The sequence below is a fragment of the Cololabis saira genome, chromosome 5 (assembly GCF_033807715.1).
Source record: "Cololabis saira isolate AMF1-May2022 chromosome 5, fColSai1.1, whole genome shotgun sequence".
Classification (NCBI taxonomy): domain Eukaryota; kingdom Metazoa; phylum Chordata; class Actinopteri; order Beloniformes; family Belonidae; genus Cololabis; species Cololabis saira.
In genome coordinates, this window is record NC_084591.1 from 34654363 (window position 1) to 34672167 (window position 17805).

Genomic DNA, 17805 nt, shown 5'->3' on the forward strand with positions numbered 1-17805 from the left:
TTTGATAAAATCTTGATTGTAAACACGCAATTGTTTCTCTTGACATGCTTAGACCATAGATCTGCTCCCAAGGCTTCACAAAAAAAGACGTTTCGCAGTCCTCTTAACACTTTTGCCATTCGATCTGTGGCTGCAGATGAACTGGCAGTGATTACAATAATAGCTGACTTTTCTGCTCCCTTTGCTGTCTCTCCTCGTCTTTTCTGCTTTTACTCCTCCGGCCTTGATTTTTTCCTCTGCTCTCCTGATCACACTTGTCATGCTGCGTCTCATAATTATATAGCTCTTGTTCCATCCAACACCGGTGACTGATTCCCTCTCCTCTCCCACCCCGCTCTGCCGGCTGCAGTCTGTTCCCCTGGGTTCTACGGCCACCGCTGCAGCCAGTCGTGTCCGCAGTGTGTGCATAGCACCGGGCCGTGCCATCACATCACTGGTCACTGTGAGTGCTTGTCTGGCTTCTCCGGGTCACTGTGCAACCAAGGCAAGTAGCTTTCCAAGACGCGCTGACATTTTCCTGCAGTTTTGCACATGTCAAATTCATACACCTTCATCTTTAGGGTTTTAATATATTGTATATACTGTTATTTCAAAATTCTCCAATGCTATTTATTGATAAAATGCACAAAACCTTTAAATCTTTAAAGGGAGGAAAAAAGAAAAGATTATTAAACTTAATATTTTATCGTCTTTAACCTTTTCTTTCAAATAAAATCTGAATGACCAGCCTTTAACGGCAGCTTCATAAATCTCCCACCTTCTCAGAAAGCAGCATGTGAAGTTAATTTTTCTGTCCCACCTCCTCATTCTACAAAGGAAAAAGGAAGAAAATCAATTTAAACTGTTTTTATGAATATACACAGACAAAAAGTCCGTGTGTGCACCTGTTCCACTTTTTAAATTCATTTTGTGACGACCTGTCATTTTGTTTATTACCTTGGTGATGATTTAGTTCCCCAGAGAGACCTTTGTGCTGATTATTTATGAAAATATTTTGCAGCTTACCTGCATATTCCTGCTTTTCTTTCTTTCAACCAAATATGTGCTTGATTTATTTATTAAACCTTAAAAAAGTGGCTCCCTGAGACAGCATATCTTTTAAAAAACAACAAATACATAAATCATTTTTAGGGAGCACACACAGTTTTCTACAGAGTAAAGTTTTTATGTCCATTTATTAAACCGTATGTTCACATTTTAAATGTGTGATCCTTTGTGAGCGTACAAAGTACTCTATCCTGTTTGCAGCTTCTCATTGTGGCAAAAATCTGCATCAGAGGGAGAAAAAAAACCTAAAAAATACAAATGTGCTGCACATTTTTACCTCGAATAATTTACCTTGCTAAATAAATGGCAGCGAGGCAGTGAGGGACTTTTGAATTCTCTTTCATGGCTTTGAGCAGTGTCTTGTGAATAAAAGTTTAATAGCTTAGCTGAGGGAAGAGAAAAAAGGGGAAGATGAGAGCCAGTCTTAATTTGTCACAGCTATAATTACTGTTGAGAAGGCGCTATGCGACGCGGGACGGAGGTGACCAACAACATGCTCATTCTCCTCTCTAAACCCCTTCAGCATGCTCGGCTGTCCTGTGTCCAGCGCACACAGTCTCAGCCTAATGAAGCTCCCCTGGTGAGTTGAGACTTGAATCCCCACAAGCAGTATGGGGGAGCCAACCTCTTGGCTTGATGACAACCTGCTTGAAAGAGCTTGAAAGAGCTCTCAAGAAGAGGGGAAAGCCAGCTGAAATGTAATCATTAAAGTCACCCTACATGAAAATGAGTCCGACCCATCTCTTTCACAGCAAGCCACCTTCTCAGATATTTCCAACACTGGGGTATTCTCTTTATGTGAGATCTTTAATCTGTCTGCTGGTGCTGCTGCATCCCCCTGATCCTGATGGTTGGACGCACCGTGATGCAGTTGATCCCGGTGTCCAGCCAGAGAACACAAAGGAGGCTTCACTGTAAATCATATCTTTTATGAAAGAGTGCCGGAATGCATTGAAATATTAATTTCATGAAATATTCATACAATGGTCTGTGTACACGGTCTATTTTAATTCTGTGTCGCATCACTCATTCCATTCGAGTGGGTGGAAATAGGGCATTTGTGCCACAGGAGGCAGTGATTGACTCCTCCTTTTGTTTAAACAGATCAATTCACTTCATGTCCACTCAAACATAACAATATCATCCGTTAGGAAAAACGATGTTAACACAACCTGTAATTGTTTGTGTAAATGCGCTCCTAGCAAAGTGACTAAGTTTGATGTCACAGAGTTAATCAGTTTTTCTGGTCTTTCACTCATTTACTCTGGTGATAATATGTTCAACAGGGTTGCTTTGTAAAAGTGTGGGGGGGGGGGTCTTTCTGTCTTTTTTTCTTGACTTTTTTTGTTCCTGTTTTGCAGTCTGCCCGAGCGGCAGGTATGGGAGAGGTTGTGCTGAGATCTGCCGCTGCACCAACAACGGCACCTGCAACCCCATTGACGGCTCCTGCCAGTGCTTCCCGGGCTGGATAGGAGAAGACTGTTCTCAGGGTATTTCTTTATTCCCTCATCGTTAACTTGCTTCTTATGATATATATATTACCCCCTTATTATTCACTCCCTGCCCTATTTTCTCTCATGCCCTTACCTTCGTGTACAAATGTCATTTTCATGACCCTACGCCTTCACAATAACTACTCTCAGCCCCAGGTGACACATTTTTAAAACTCATAGCTTGTTTTAAATGGTTGTTGTGCTAAATTATGCTCTTTGATTTAGTGAAACTCAGGGCCAAAGCTAATAATTGGGTCTAATAATTGGGTCTTTAGGCTGCCATGGCAAGGGAAATATGTCTGTGTGATATCTTTCAAACAATTGATCTTTAACAAACACCTTTGCCCGTTCTTTTCCACCTTTGCCCATTTAAAATATAAAATTCAGGCAGATGCATGGAAAAAATCACACATGGGACTTTCTGCAGAGAAAGGTTTCAAATGATGTCATGTGTTATGGACTGATATTGTTTTGTATAATTGGGGAATGTCATGACTTCTTCATGTAAGAAAGTCTTTGCGTGAATGTGATTGAGATGTGACTGTATGTGTGGTGTCTCTCAGCCTGTCCCTCTGGACACTGGGGCCCTGATTGTCTCAACTCGTGCAACTGTCACAACGGAGCCCAGTGCAGCGCCTTTGATGGGGAGTGCAGGTGCAGCCCCGGCTGGACCGGACTCTACTGCACACAGCGTGAGTTTACCGTCGGGTTATTAGACACACAGTGCCATCTACGGGCTGCTCCGCAGAACTGTAATCAATGACAAGGAGGCAACTACTTTTTGTCTTTATTTTTTTAAGTTAAAGGATAACTGGATGAATCGGGGTTTAACTAATGATCACTTCATCATTTTTGTAATTACACATTCTACTTATTTACCAAGGAAATATGCACATCATTAGAACTCATTCTGATTATTTAAATGTTTATTCAATTTTATATTCAGTGACAACCTTGAATTTTGCTTTCATTTCTGTTTTCTCTTGTAGAGCTTCCCTATTCCCAATGGCCTTGTCCCTTAGTCTTCACCTCTTGGTTATGTTTACAGCATAACTGACTTTTTTGCTGAAGCAGGAAATCTTTCATTTCCATTCATTCACGTCGTCTATTGAGTATGCAGTGGAGACATGGAATTGTATTGATTTTTCCTGTCGCCTTACAATATGACCTTGATTCTTGATGTGATCATCTCCCCCTCTTTCCGGCACGCGTGCCACCCCAACATTTTATACATTTCTGTCCCAGGCTGTCCTTCAGGGTTCTACGGCAGGGACTGTGCAGAAGTGTGCCGCTGCCAGAATGGCGCGGACTGCGACCACATCTCCGGCCTGTGTGCCTGCCGAACGGGCTTCGTCGGGACGAGCTGTGATCAGAGTTGAGTGGGCTCAGAGCATTAATCTTAGAGTATAACGATCCTGTAGATGAGTGGCCGTGTGTTCTGTAAACACTCTGGCTCCCGCTCAGTAAGTGCTTTGATTTTGATGGATGTAATAACGCCCCTCTCTGCCATGCAGAGTGTCCTGCTGGTACGTTTGGATACGGCTGCCAGCAGCTGTGCGAGTGCCTGAACAATGCTACCTGTGACTACGTGACTGGAACGTGCTACTGCAGCACCGGTTATAAAGGCATCCGCTGCGATCAAGGTGAGAGGTGACTGAGCCGGTTGAGAATTTGCAGGGCATTATCGCTCCATCACAGACGTGTACGTATTGTTTAAATTGCCCGCTCTCGTTTGTTTTCTGTGTAGCAGCTCTGATGATGGACGAGCTCAACCCGTACACTAAGATTAGCAAAACCCGAGGCACGGAGCGCCAGTCTGCCGGGGCTGTGATGGGCATCATCTTCCTCCTCCTCATCATCATGGCCATGCTCAGTGTATTTGTGTGGTACAGACAGAAGCAGAGGGACAAAGGCCAGGAGATCCAGCCCAGTGTGTCCTACACACAGACGATGCACGTGAACAACACAGACTATTCCCTCTCTGGTAAGATGTTTCGGCCACTACTATTCAGTGTATTTTTGACGATATAATTAAATGACTGCACTGCAGCCTATTGCAACAGTTACATAACACAAAAACACAACACGTGCACTAGGGGTGGGTATTGGGAAGGACCTCACGATACGATACGCATCACGATACTTGAGCCACGATACGATACACATTGCGATATCCCGATTATGCGATATCCCGATTATTATATTCTACATAGTTCACCGAAAAATTTAAAAATGCATTACACATCTTAAAATCCAAGTTGTGTATATGTACATCAGATGATAGTGATGGATCTTAAAATCCGAGTTGCACGTTCATCAGATTATAGTGACAATTCATGGGACAAACTGAGTCAAAATAATGTTTTATTATAACTATACAAGCTAAAGTTACAACATATTTGTATATGTTTTTCATATTATTTACATCATATGAAATTAACATTAAATTTAGTATGAGGTTGCTTTAATTATGTGGCAAATGATAATAAACACAAGAAAGATGGTACTAAAACCAAGGACAGGCACAGTGATCAGTCAGTATAGATATAAATCCATAAATAAATAAACCTCTGTCCATTATTTTTCATTTTTTTAAGGACAGGCAATTGTGTTATATAAAAAATAAATTATAAAATGAAATAAAACGTGAAATAAAACCTGAGCTCAGTGCAGGGCCCTCCCAGGGTTGGTAGAGAGTGGCAATGCCCAGGACTGGGTGATATAATGGGAAAAAAATCGGGGATAAAAAAAAAATTAAAAAAAATCGATATTCAAATTTTTAATATCGATATTGAATCGGCTGGAAAAGTATCGCGATATATTGCCATATCAATATTTTTGCCCACCCCTAACGTGCACACATTTCTCTTCCAAACCTCTCAACCCGTTGACCCTCAGAGTGTGGCAGCACCGTGGCGATGAGAACGAGCGGGCCTGACGTCAGCCAGAACCTGAACAGCAGCAGCGGCAGCAGCAGCCAGTGCTTCTCCAATCCCAGCTACCACACCGTGGCTCAGTGTAACGTCGTCTCAACCATTTCCAGCAACCTCGATGGCACGCTGACCCTTAAAGTACGGGCTTGTCAACACGTGATGTCACTCACAATTTTTATTTATCGGTAACACGACGACAGTTGACTTTGTTCTTCCGTTTGCAGTCAAGCACCCTGAAAAGCAGAAACGGGTCTGAATGGAGAGCGTTCTGCAACCTCAACGACATCGGTCAGCTATGCTCTTGTTTTTTTGTTGTTTTTTTTTAACCTTGTCTTCCTACATGCAAGCTGTATTTGGACCGATGAGCAGACATGTGCAAAAGTGTCAGTTCAAGAACAAGGGGCTCGTGCACCGTTATCCTCACCTTCTATTAGCGCCAGACTGCTCTGAATGAAGATGAACCAGAGGTCTCTTGTTAAACATAACCTTTGCTCTGATTTGGTTTAGATATTCAGGTGTGACAGAGCGAGCACCGCCGCGAAGATGAATAGGGGTCACTATGTGCTCATTACCTCTCCTTTAGTTGCTCCAGTTTTGGTGATGGCTTACACTGGGTCAAACACTCCTAGAATGTGAATGATAAAAAAAAAAATTGAATTCAGCACATTAGCATATCATTCATCACATGTAACACACTAAATAGTAGACGTATGGATATGAAAGCGTTCATTTGTCTTCATGTTTCAAGTGTAACTCTTCTTATTGCCAACTGTTTAGTTTAAAATATTGCTTCATTATATGTCTTTGTACCTGAAAAGTGTGACAGGGCTATAAATGTGTAAAAATACCAACGACACCCTGCTGTGTCTGCTGGGAGCTACACTGATCTGCATGTCTGTGGTCTTCAAAAGTTTGTGAATCCTTTAGTTGTTTTTTAAATTTTTTCCGTAAATATGACCCTAAACAGTATCACATATTCACACATTTGCTGAAATAAGATAAACAGAGGAAACATATATAAACAGCTAAATGAAATCAGCTTAGGTTAGTTGTCCAACTCCATGACCCATTTTCTTTTGAAATTCAGTTCATCGGACAGATGTTGTGACTTTTTCCAAAATCTATTGGTGTAATTCAAAGTTCATTGTTCTGCCAATGATGGCAAGCCGTGCTGGCACGGACGCCGCCACCACCGAACTGTCCCCAGCTGGTTTCAGAGCGTGGAGGAGGTTTCTATGGGATGTTTTTTCCCTCCAAACATGGAGCTCCTCGCGTAGCTCTGTTTTGATTTCATTTGTTGAACAAAAAAAAAGAAGAAAAATCAGCAATCTCCTTAGGATGGGCATTGATAAAGAGCCGGGGTGGGGAACCCTGTCCCTCGGGGACCGCTGTCGGCCCAGGGACGTTTCCCTGCTTCAACACGCCCTGATAGAAATGACTGTCAACAACAGACTTGTGCAGATCCCGACAACAAGCTGATCATGCCCATTCATTTGAGTCAGATGTGCTGAAACAGGGAAACATCCACATGCAGAGCAACGGCGCTCGAGGACCAGGGTTCCTCAGCCCAGATTTAGAGTGTCCTTGGTTCCTTTGTAAAGATAATTGTGTTTTACAGTCATAAAAAAATGCTCTTGAATTTGTTCCATCTGTACTAAATCTTGGATTTAACCGTCCTAAGTAATACTCTTTAAAGATAGTTTTGCGCCTTTTCCAGCCTGATGAGAATCAACAACTTCAATCATTTGCAGAGCTGTTCAGAAAAACTCTTTTTCGTGCAGTAATACACCCCAAAAACATCCATTTAAAGATAATTCATGGACTTGTTCTGAATACATTCGACTCTAATTTCACCTTCATAAGAACAGTGTTTTTGGACAAATATTCTACGGTGTACACAGTTGATGTACACTTGGAAATACTTGTAAGGATTTGGAGGATTTTTCTGATATCTGATTGTCATCTCAGAGTTGTCATCCAGCAGGAACTGATATGAGATGTTTGCTTCTTGTTTCCATGTGTTGGTCCAGAGGTTCAACAGGGGGAGGGACAAATACAAAGAAGCTCAAGAAAAGGTAAACATTCAATTATCAGATGATTTCATCTGATGTGTTTGAAAACCTTTTCTGCATGTGTAATCCCATTCAGCTTGGGCAACGCCGTGATTAGTGATTCCTGTCACGCTTAACAGCTCATTTACCATTTTCCTATTTCAGCCTCCCCCCATCTGACCCCACCGTTTCTCTGGGCTAAAATCTCACATCCGTATAGTCTCTGTGATTTATGTGAAAACGCTCCGCACTTTGGACAAGATCATGGTGGGCCGGGGTTTTATTCCAACAGTAATTGCTTTCTATGGCTCAGCGCCTGATACGTCATTATGTCTCCCCCATTCTGCAGTCGGTGGTGAACATGAGGACCCGGGGGTGTGAGCAGGGCTTAGCTGTGGCCTCTAATGAGGCCTCTTATCAGATTGATGAGACTGTTATGGATGAGATGAGCTTTCCACTCGTTTGTACTCTGAATACTATATCACACCACTTTCACTTACCCATAACAAATAAAAGAAGTTTCACTTCCTCTGAATGGTACCAAGTTTTTAAACACTGTTGCTCATGAAATTTAAAATAGAGTATTAAAGAAAAAAAACAACCTTGATTGATAGTCTTCAAGTAAAGCCTTTCTGTGTCTATATGGCCTTTCCTGTGGAGGAACTTTTTAACATCATGTTGTTTATGGCTTTATTTGAAACATTATATAACAACTATTAAGGTCTTTAGGTAAGGTAAAAAAAAAACTGTTGTGTTTTAATGTTTCATAAATATTGGTTTATATCTTTTTTAACTTTAATGTAGGTCACCCTGGTTCCACTCGAGGTGCATTCAATGTGCTTTATAAACAAAACTAACATTAAAATTGACATAATATAACCCAGTTTCCAAAATATACAGAACATTGTGTAAAATGATTTGCCCATTTCATAAACTCATCATTAATTTACCATAAAACATACAAAGCTTTATCAAAAGCTTTAAACTGAATGTAAACTACCAAATAAAAAGAAAAAAAGAAGAAACTTCTGGTGGCTGCAGACAAAGCTTGAGACAGGATTATGTTCACTGTTGTGTCCCGTCCGCTCAGTAGCCGTCTCCGTCAGATTTTCCACTGCATTAGGTGTCAAATGACATGCTACCATTTGATGTCTTTATAATGCATGCGGTGTAGCATTAACTTGCTGAAAGACATAGCCTGGATCGAGACAGGTGTTGCTATAAAACCTTTCAGCACTGATGTTTCTTTTACAGATGTTGTCTGCTCCATGAGCACAAATGCACTCTCAACCTGGATCACTGGACGACATTACTAACTGTGGTCTTAGACGATTGCTGGAAGTACTGCCGAGCCCAGCGCAGTCATTATCATAACAGAATAATTCATGCTCTTTAAGCCGCACTGCCCGAAGGCCCAAAGATCATGAGAATTTAAAACTGTCAATTGTGCACAAAGATTTCTGCAGCATTTCTGAGTATTTTGATGAGTTTTATGTGATTTAGAGGATGAGATATTCAGTGTGTTTCCCATTTCATTCTGAAATTTTTTCACAGTTTGTAGAAACAATTTACTCCCGACTGGTGAACCTCTGTCATCTTTACCTCGGGGAAACTCTGCCTCACTTATGCTCTTTTTACACCCAATCATATCACCAACCTGTTGCTCATTCATCTAATTAGTTGCAATATGTCCTTATATGTTGTTTTTAGCACTTACTTTTTTTCAAACTTTGTTTTTAACTGTTATGCTACCATCAAATATCAAATGAGCGTATATTTTAAATTAAATAAATAATGTTCAATATCTGATATATTTACTACGTTTTATTATGAATAAAATGTGGGTTTGTGACGTCTGTAAATAGTTATATGTCGTTATTGTTTATATATAAAATGATTTTGGACGACTGAGGCAACTGCTTTTTCTTCTTGGACACTGACTTTGTCCTTGGTTTGGACTTTCGCAGATTACATCAAGAGCTCTATGTGCAGTAATAGCTCCTGCTCCCTGAATAGTGATAATCCATACGCCACCATTAGAGACCCGCCGGGGTTGGCTTGTAAGCACACGGAGAGCAGCTACGTGGACATGAAATCCCCCTCCCACCGCGAGGTGCCCTTTGGAGGCACCGCCACCCTCCTGGGCCCCGTGAACAGGAATGTCTATGACATTGGTGAGTGCCTTGTTCCTCTTGTGTGTAGCTCTCAGCGGCGTTCCAGCGTACGCCTTCTCCAGTCATGTCCCATGCTGTGCACCTGCACAGGTTTTGTTGGTCTTGCTGAGAGTAAAGATGTGACCTGCCTTGTCATTGAAAAGATCTCTTCCTTCTCTTTTATCTTCAGCCTCTGCATGCCTCTCTTCAGCCTGGCTAACATACCTTTCCTACCTTTTTTTTCACCCCCAAACTACTGCAGAACCGACTGTGAGCATCCTGCAGGGTCCCAATGGAATGGCCACTGGCTTCTCCCAGAGTCCCTATGACCTTCCTTGCAGCAGCCACATTCCCAGCCACTACGACATTTTACCCATGCGTCACAGTCCCACACATTCACCCCCACCACCTCCAGAAAGCCCCAGCTCCTTGCTCTAAGAGTGCACATCCTCCACGTGGCCACTGACAGCGTGTTGGTGGCTGGGGAGCCTACGTTCAGCCAACAGCGCCCCGTTTTGTTTCCGTGTGTGTTTTGATTAGAAACTTTGAGATGGAAAGACAGCCGCATCTCTTGTGGACTTTTGTGGTCTCTTTGCCTCCTTCACTCGCACTCTTTTTGTGGACAAGAAGAAGGGAGGGGAGGAAAGAGTGTCCCACACACCAGCGACCGTTCACCCATTTTATTTTGTTATATAACCGATCACTCAAACTGCTGCCTGGCCTGTACATGGACCCGCTGAGGTGGAACGTTATTGTTCCAACACCGCTAAGGGCAGCATACATGAATCGGGTGGACAGTTTATTTACAGGGAGAGAGCTTTCCTCACACTCATTTTTATCGTATGATATAGGTTTGTTATTCGAGAGCAGCCAAGTGTTTATATTAGCCCCTAAACAGAAGTGATTGCCCCCACAGGAAGGAAGATATTATAGCCTTGACTATGTCAAAGGGATTCACAACATACCAACATCAGAATATATGGATTTTTGCTGCAGCAGAATGAATTACCGCCAATTTGAAGAGGTGCTGATTGTCTGCTCAGAGGTGAAGAAGTGTTCCAGTTAAATAAGAGAATAGTTTGTCCTAAATGTTATATATGAAAGGCCCAAGTCTGGGTGAGCATGGATGAAGAAGCAACTACTGTCATGGTCCTGTATTCACTGTTATTCGGTAATGATCATACGGTTAATACTGATCTAAGCTAAGTTTTATTGTTAATGAGGCCATGTGTATCTGGATATGTATTCGGGTCACCAGTGTTCATGCATTTATTACATTGAGAGTTACAGAAGAAGTCAGTAGCTTGGATTTTTTTTCCCTACACTAATGAAGTGCTCCAATCTTCTGTTGCAATCTTTGTAAAATCCTTTTTATTCATTCTTTTCCAATGTATTGCTTTACATTTTTAGATATTGGGTGTTAAGAATTGACTGCTTTGACCCTTTTATGTTTTATATTTATAAAGCTAATTGCTTTACTTGTTAATTTATATTACTGATGATGTTTTTTTAATCAATGTGACTAGAATAAAAAAAAAAAAGATGAGCATGATCATATTATTGATACCCACTGATGTAGAAAACACACGCTTTCTTTTCTTGTGAAATGAGCACTGTCATTGTGTGTTGTTTTTGAAGTCACTTGAAATGTTCTCTTTGTCAAATTGTAGATTAAAATCAATATTTCATCAGACCAATCCAAGACCCACGAATGCCCTGCGCAGCACTTGCAAAGAGAGCCACGTGTAAAAAGTAAATTTCTAGAGATATTTAATGTTTGTATGAGGCTGGAGTTGCGAGGTCATCGCGGGAGCTGTGTTTCCCCTTCTGCTGAAGCAATAACATGTTGACAATCGAGGCACAGACGTCTTTGACCAGTGTAGCGACGGATGATCATACTTCACGTGACCATGTGACCGTTTGTCCTCGTCGCTGTCATGTCAAAGCTGGTTGTTGGTTTGGTATCCAAGTTTGTTTCAAATTAAAATGGCTATTCTGCCCTCAGAAACCTGTCTCCGTCAGCTTAATACCCCAGGTATCACACGATGATGAGCTATAGTTCTAGTCTAGCAGGATATGTGATCGGGCTGCTGCTTTAGCTCCTGAGCTTATTTAGAATTTTGAAATAAAGAAAATTATTTGCACACCTTACATTTCTTTTAACTTTCCAATATATATGGAGACATTCTTGGCCCCCAAATTAAATGGACTTCATAATGAGGGGAAGCCTCTGTACATGTTGTTTTAAATTACAGATGAAAATGTTGCACCACTTTCATAATATGATGATAAAATACCTCCAGAATGAAACTGTCACTGCCTCCTCTGACGGGAAGTTTGGGGTTTGTTTCGCCTCTGACCACCCTCTTACCACACTGCCATTACAGGACTTGATTTTTTCTTATGTGGCTTCTGATCAGGTTTGTATTAAACAACACAACTTCTGGGGGCACGGTGGCGCAGCTGGTAGTGCAGCGGTCTCACAGCAAGAAGGTCCTGGGTTCGATTCCCGCCGGGGGACGCTGTGGGTGCTGAAGTGCGTGTTAGTTCCCCCATGACTTCAGTGCCCACACCATGGGTGGGGTTGGCGAAAGGATCTTTCTGTGTGGAGTTTGCATGTTCTCCCCGTGTTCCCCTGGGTAGCTAGTGTGAGCTACCCTCACAAAAACATGCACACAGTCCTGGGCTACACATGCCCCCTCTGGCCAACCGGGGCGCCAGATGGGGTGGGGAGGATCCGGCCGGAATAACGTGATCCTTCCACGCGCTACGTTCGGCCGGAGAAGCCCCACCCTGTCTGGTGAAAAGAAGCGGCCTGCTCACTCCTCAGGTTAAGGAGGAGACCTGAGCTCAGTGCAGGGCCCTCCCGGGGTTGGTAGAGGATGGCAATGCCCAGGACTGTCAGTAGGTAGGAGCACGGGGTGGTAAAAATGGGAAAAAAACCGGGATAAAAATATTTAAAAAAAAAAAAAAAAAACAACACAACTTGGTGTCGAAAAAGTCAAACTGTCAATTTATTGTATATACTGTGACTTAAAAAAAAGCCTAATGCATAGATAAAATACTCTAAACTAAAATGCATTACATTAAAGCTTGGGTAAGAGATTTCTGGGTGGAGTCACGTCTGTGAATATTTAAACGGGGGGGTTTACGGGGTCAGGGCTGTGTATGACGGACTGGACTTATTTTTTGTGTGCTCATGAAATGAGCACCCAAGGATGCTGCAGGGATTTTCACTGACTGTGACAAATATGGTAGATGTTACATAGAATTGCTCACTCTACCTTTAACTTTAAAATATGCAACCGATCTGCTTTAATGTTATGGAACTGCAGACTTTTTTAAGGAATCATTTTAGGAATCATGTAGCGGACGCTGTTTTCTCTAGAGATTAAATAGAATAGCACTGTAACGGAGAGAAGATGCAGTAATGAAGCTGACTCTTGTGGAGGTGTTGGGATTGTTGCTCTGTAAGAAGGAGCACATCTCCTGTGTACCACAGGTGATGAAAATGCCACTCAGCTGACAACAAACATGCCCAAAGGAGCTGAAATGCCGGTGAGTTGAGGCTTTTCGGAGCGAGCTCGAGAAAAGAAACATCAAAAGTCATTTAACCCCCTGAGACCTGGCACCCACATATGTGGACATCATAGTCTTGGTTGTCTGCACCCTAATACTTCGACACTTAAGACTGCTGTCTGGTCGTTTCATAAGACAACAATGGTATTTAAAATGGCATTTATAAATGTATATATGTATAATAATATCTGTATAATATGGTACCAGTCAGCAGTTTGGACACGCATACTCATGCAAGTTTAATGGGTAGGTGTGTCCATAATTCTGACTGATATTAATTAAATATAAAATATACTGTAAATAAATGTTATAGTTAATACCAAAATTAGATTCATTTATTCCTCATGACTCTAAATAGCTAAATTGCAAGTAAAACCAAAGCCCAGGGTCTCAAGAGGTCAAGATCAGTTATTTCACTCAATATAAAGATTCAAATTTGTGACTGAGGTAAAAAATGATTACCGTATAGAAAAAAAAAAATCATGTGCCTCATTACATTTCAACGGGGCAGCGTCGATAGAGCAGTGATCTCATTTCGCAGACTTCACACTAAAAGCAGGGGTGATGCCCAACAGTAAAATTCAAATTAATTGCACAGCGTCCGTCTGTTAAGGAGCTGAAACTAATATAGAACTAAAACAGGCTGCAGGGGGGCCAGTCCTGCCTTTCAGCTACAGGAACGGTGATTAGGTACATACTTTATGTGGTTATGTACCATGCTTGTCCCCACTGAGCTCTAGGGATCTCTAGATTCTTAATGAGTCATCTCTCCAAATATGTATCCCTAGATTTTAATAAACTGAAGGTTAATCAACAGTTGCTGATTATGTCCAGTGCAACGTGTGCTTTTGGATCAAGTTAGTGAATGTGGAGTTGGTCATAATGTAGGGATTGTCGGTGGAATCAGTAAACAAGGCCGTGGCAGAATATGAAATAAGAGATCCTGGTCAAAATACATTCAGTGATGGGCTATCTTTAGACTAATCATTAAAATATGAGAAGATTGAAGTTTCAAAGAAGGGCTGGAGAAGTGTTCTCTTATTAATACAGGCTGTAGGCGCAATATTTTCAGCCGCAGTTAGCCTGTCAACTATATCTTAAAGCCAAAGCTGTTTTTCACCTAAACTGCCAAAGGGAAGAGGTTATATGTCTACCTACTCTGACAGGATGCACTTGACCACACTGCTGCTGGATAACCTGTCTCTTTTCTTTACAGTTTGATGTCAACCTTTAAGAACCAGGGAGGTGGATTTATCAAGGAAAAGGGCAAGAGAAATAAAAACATTTTAAATTAAAGACCTGTGTAAAAGTTTGTATTTTTCCTGTTAAGTCCTGTCAGCTGGTTCAGCTCAACAGTGGGCTACATTCATTTCAATGATCACCCCTTGAATGCACCCTCCTGCAACTAAATCCATAGCAGCTGCAGCTCTTTATTGATATCACGTCCAGCCCCGGGAACTGCAAGGATCCATCAGGCAAGAGCTGGATCTTTACATCACTATGCTTCATGCATAATAGGTATACCTCCCAGTCAGGGTTATTAGTTCTACTCCTTCTGTGTCCATCATTTCCCCCAAGTTCCAGATCAAAATGTATCATGACAGACAGCTTTGCCAAAAAAAAAGATCATTTTAGCTACACGTGGGATAGAACAAAGGCAAGGCAAGTTTATTTGTACAGCATATTTCATGTACAAGGCATTTCAAAGTGGTTTATATAAAAAGATTTTTAAAAATGCATTAAAAAGTAAGAGTTTAAAAGCGGAAATTAAAGACAGACATTGGATTCTCTAAATGAATTTAACTTGACTGAGCAGTGGCCGAACAGATATTCTCTGAAGCAGTAAACAACTGCTCAGGAAGACACAGTTGTTTTGTTTGTTCTTTTTAAATGTAAAGAACTTTGAATTGTCTTGTACGTGAAATGTGCTACGCAAATAAGCCTGGCTTGCCTTATGCAAGACAAACATCTGCTTTCAGTGATTTTACCATCAACGTGTGCCCTGATTAGTTGAAAAGAAAAATAGATTCATTCTTAGTCTTTTCTTACTTAAAATTTAACAACACCTATAATCTAAGTCTAGGGGGCCCTAATCAACAGATGAAGAATCAGCAGTTTTAATCAGTTGCTTCACACTCCTTGTCAAAGTTATTGATAATCCTGAATGAAATGTTGAAACAGAAAGCGATGTAAAAAAGAAGTATACTCCATTTGAATGCTAGGATTTATGTAAGTTTTATTAAAATCAAATATAAAACTATTATTATAACACTATTGTTACAACTATTATTATTTATATATTTTTTAAACAATCAGATCCTTTTTGGGCCTTAAATTAACTAAAACACGTCGTATCCTATATTAAATCCTTTATTATTTAACAAAACTAAAGCGAAAATACACAGGCAGAAACCGAGAAGCTATTCCTTGAGATTTATTGGCATATTGAAACACCTTTTGCGATAAGTTGAAGTATTATGATTTTATAATTTCTAACAGAATTGGGAAGAAATGTTGTCTCTTGCCACCATGTGAGACATTATGAAAGCAATGTTAATGAATGAGTGAACGTCAGCAGCCTGAGCTGCCGTTTCTCATACTGGCCACCAGGCGGCAGCAGCGGCCGGAAAATAATCACAATTATCATCTCTGTTGTTAAAGAATGAATACTCGTTGAATAATTTTAAATCTCCACGGTTGGACCCATAATAACATACATGTCCGCCAATACTGATATGTCTGTGCATATGTTTTTATTTATAAACTATTTATACGAGTCGAGTCTATCACGTGGTTCTATGGTGTAATGGTTAGCACTCTGGACTCTGAATCCAGCGATCCGAGTTCAAATCTCGGTAGGACCTAACTTTTCTGCTTCGCTTAGATTTGGCTGCAATCTAACAAGCACGCTGCTCATAAAACTGCTGGCAGGAATGTCTGGAGGTCCAGGTCATAAAGAGAAAAAACCCAACCAGACGGAGACGTTTACTTGTCTGTTTTATTCTCTTGTACAACATGTACAAGACTGATAAATGATAGTTTAACAATTTCTAGATTCAGATTCAGATGATTTTATTAATCCCGTTGGGAGGTTCCCTCGGGGAAATTGACATCTCCATCTCACACACACAGCACTGTCATTTACAAATCAAACACCCCAAAAGCCAAACACCCATATAAAGATAAAAATATTAAAAAAAATAAAAATAAAGATAAAAATAGAATAAGCACAAAAAAAAAAGTGCAGTTCCATAAAAACAATTATATGGATAGACAAAGTGTTATAATATTGCACAAAGTTCTTGCACTGTCCTGGTTATTGCACAGTTATTGTACACTGACTGACCCCCCACAGCCTTCTACAACCTTCCTGGCAATGGAGAGGGGTGAGTCACATCTTGGCATAAAGCAAATATTATAACTGTATTATTAAAGAGCAGAATAAAACTTTAAGATTCAAGAAAGGTCTTTGACAGATGTATCCAGTCCTTGATGATAAATTGATGTGGTGATCAGATCATCTGAATCGGATATATTGAAGCAGGAAAGGGTCTAGTTGATCCTGAGGACGAGAACTGGGAAGCTCTACCTTAGGAAAAGACATATCCATGTTTTTATTATACTTATTATTTAATGTGTGGCATTGTTTGTGCATGTGGCCACAGAAGTCTTGGTTCAAAAATAATCTTAAATAAAGGAAAAGATTTGTCTAAAACTCAATGTAAATGAAATGTGCACACATGACCTCATAATTGCGTGAGGAGGTTGTCTTCATATGCTGTGTTGATACTAGTTGATATTAGTTAATAGTTTTCTTTTTTAAACTGAACTGACATCTCCAGCAGGTTGCTGAATGTTATGGCACCAACACCAGTTTATCCCTAATCTCTACCCCTAAAAACAAACTTTACCTAATATGGAAAACCCATTTTTCTTGTTTGGAATTTCATTTTAAATTTATTTTTGAAGCATATCACTAGTTTACATCTTGTAAACTGGACGCATGCCGGATCTCCTTGTTCAAAATGCAGATTTGTTTTTTTGATCTCATCCTCCCTGTTCCTGTATGGGGGCTAACAGCCACAGAAACTGTTCTGTTTTGGATATCTGACTCCTTAGCTCACACTGAGCTCTCCACTGAGAACAAAACATGTCACGTAATGTTTTAGTGCCATGGATGAATGTTTTGACAGAAGCAGGATAACTCTAATGTCTCATGTTTCAGAAGTTAAGAATTCCTTTAGAAAAAACACCGCTGTTTTTTTTAACAACTTAATCAATCAGTGACAGCTATTACATTTTTGTAAATACATAGAAACAGGTCTTTTTTAAAACTTTACAAATAAACTGAAATTAACTCCAAATAGTCAAAATCTCTTCTTTGAAACTGAACATTTGCACATTTTGTCATTGTTATTACCTGCATATCTGGAAGGCCATATCACAAATGAGTGAGAGGAGATTCTTTCTGGAGTCTAAATAATTTTTCTTTTTCCACACAGATACCCTGAACCTCAGTGAGGAGCCCTCTGACTGAGTGTGATTCAGC

General features: G+C 40.6%; 1 protein-coding gene and 1 non-coding gene across 3 annotated transcripts in view; both read left to right on the forward strand.

Annotated features, from left to right (window-relative positions):
* megf11 (multiple EGF-like-domains 11) overlaps window positions 1–11643 on the forward strand; it is a 93042-nt gene extending 81399 nt beyond the window's left edge. The window contains exons 16-26 of one of the 2 annotated variants that reach the window (XM_061721783.1): window positions 350–484; window positions 2409–2537; window positions 3104–3232; window positions 3786–3914; window positions 4055–4183; window positions 4288–4524; window positions 5439–5611; window positions 5698–5761; window positions 7504–7548; window positions 9492–9698; window positions 9940–11643. In XM_061721783.1, the coding sequence (XP_061577767.1) occupies window positions 350–484; window positions 2409–2537; window positions 3104–3232; window positions 3786–3914; window positions 4055–4183; window positions 4288–4524; window positions 5439–5611; window positions 5698–5761; window positions 7504–7548; window positions 9492–9698; window positions 9940–10115 (1553 nt within the window). In that variant the 3' untranslated portion in view covers window positions 10116–11643. The remainder of the gene's footprint in view (window positions 1–349; window positions 485–2408; window positions 2538–3103; window positions 3233–3785; window positions 3915–4054; window positions 4184–4287; window positions 4525–5438; window positions 5612–5697; window positions 5762–7503; window positions 7549–9491; window positions 9699–9939) is intronic. The other variant, XM_061721784.1, reaches the window with a different exon arrangement.
* A 4405-nt stretch (window positions 11644–16048) lies between these two features.
* On the forward strand, window positions 16049–16120 carry trnaq-cug (transfer RNA glutamine (anticodon CUG)). The gene has a single exon. It is a non-coding gene; the product is annotated as a tRNA-Gln (tRNA).
* Window positions 16121–17805: the final 1685 nt, after the last annotated feature.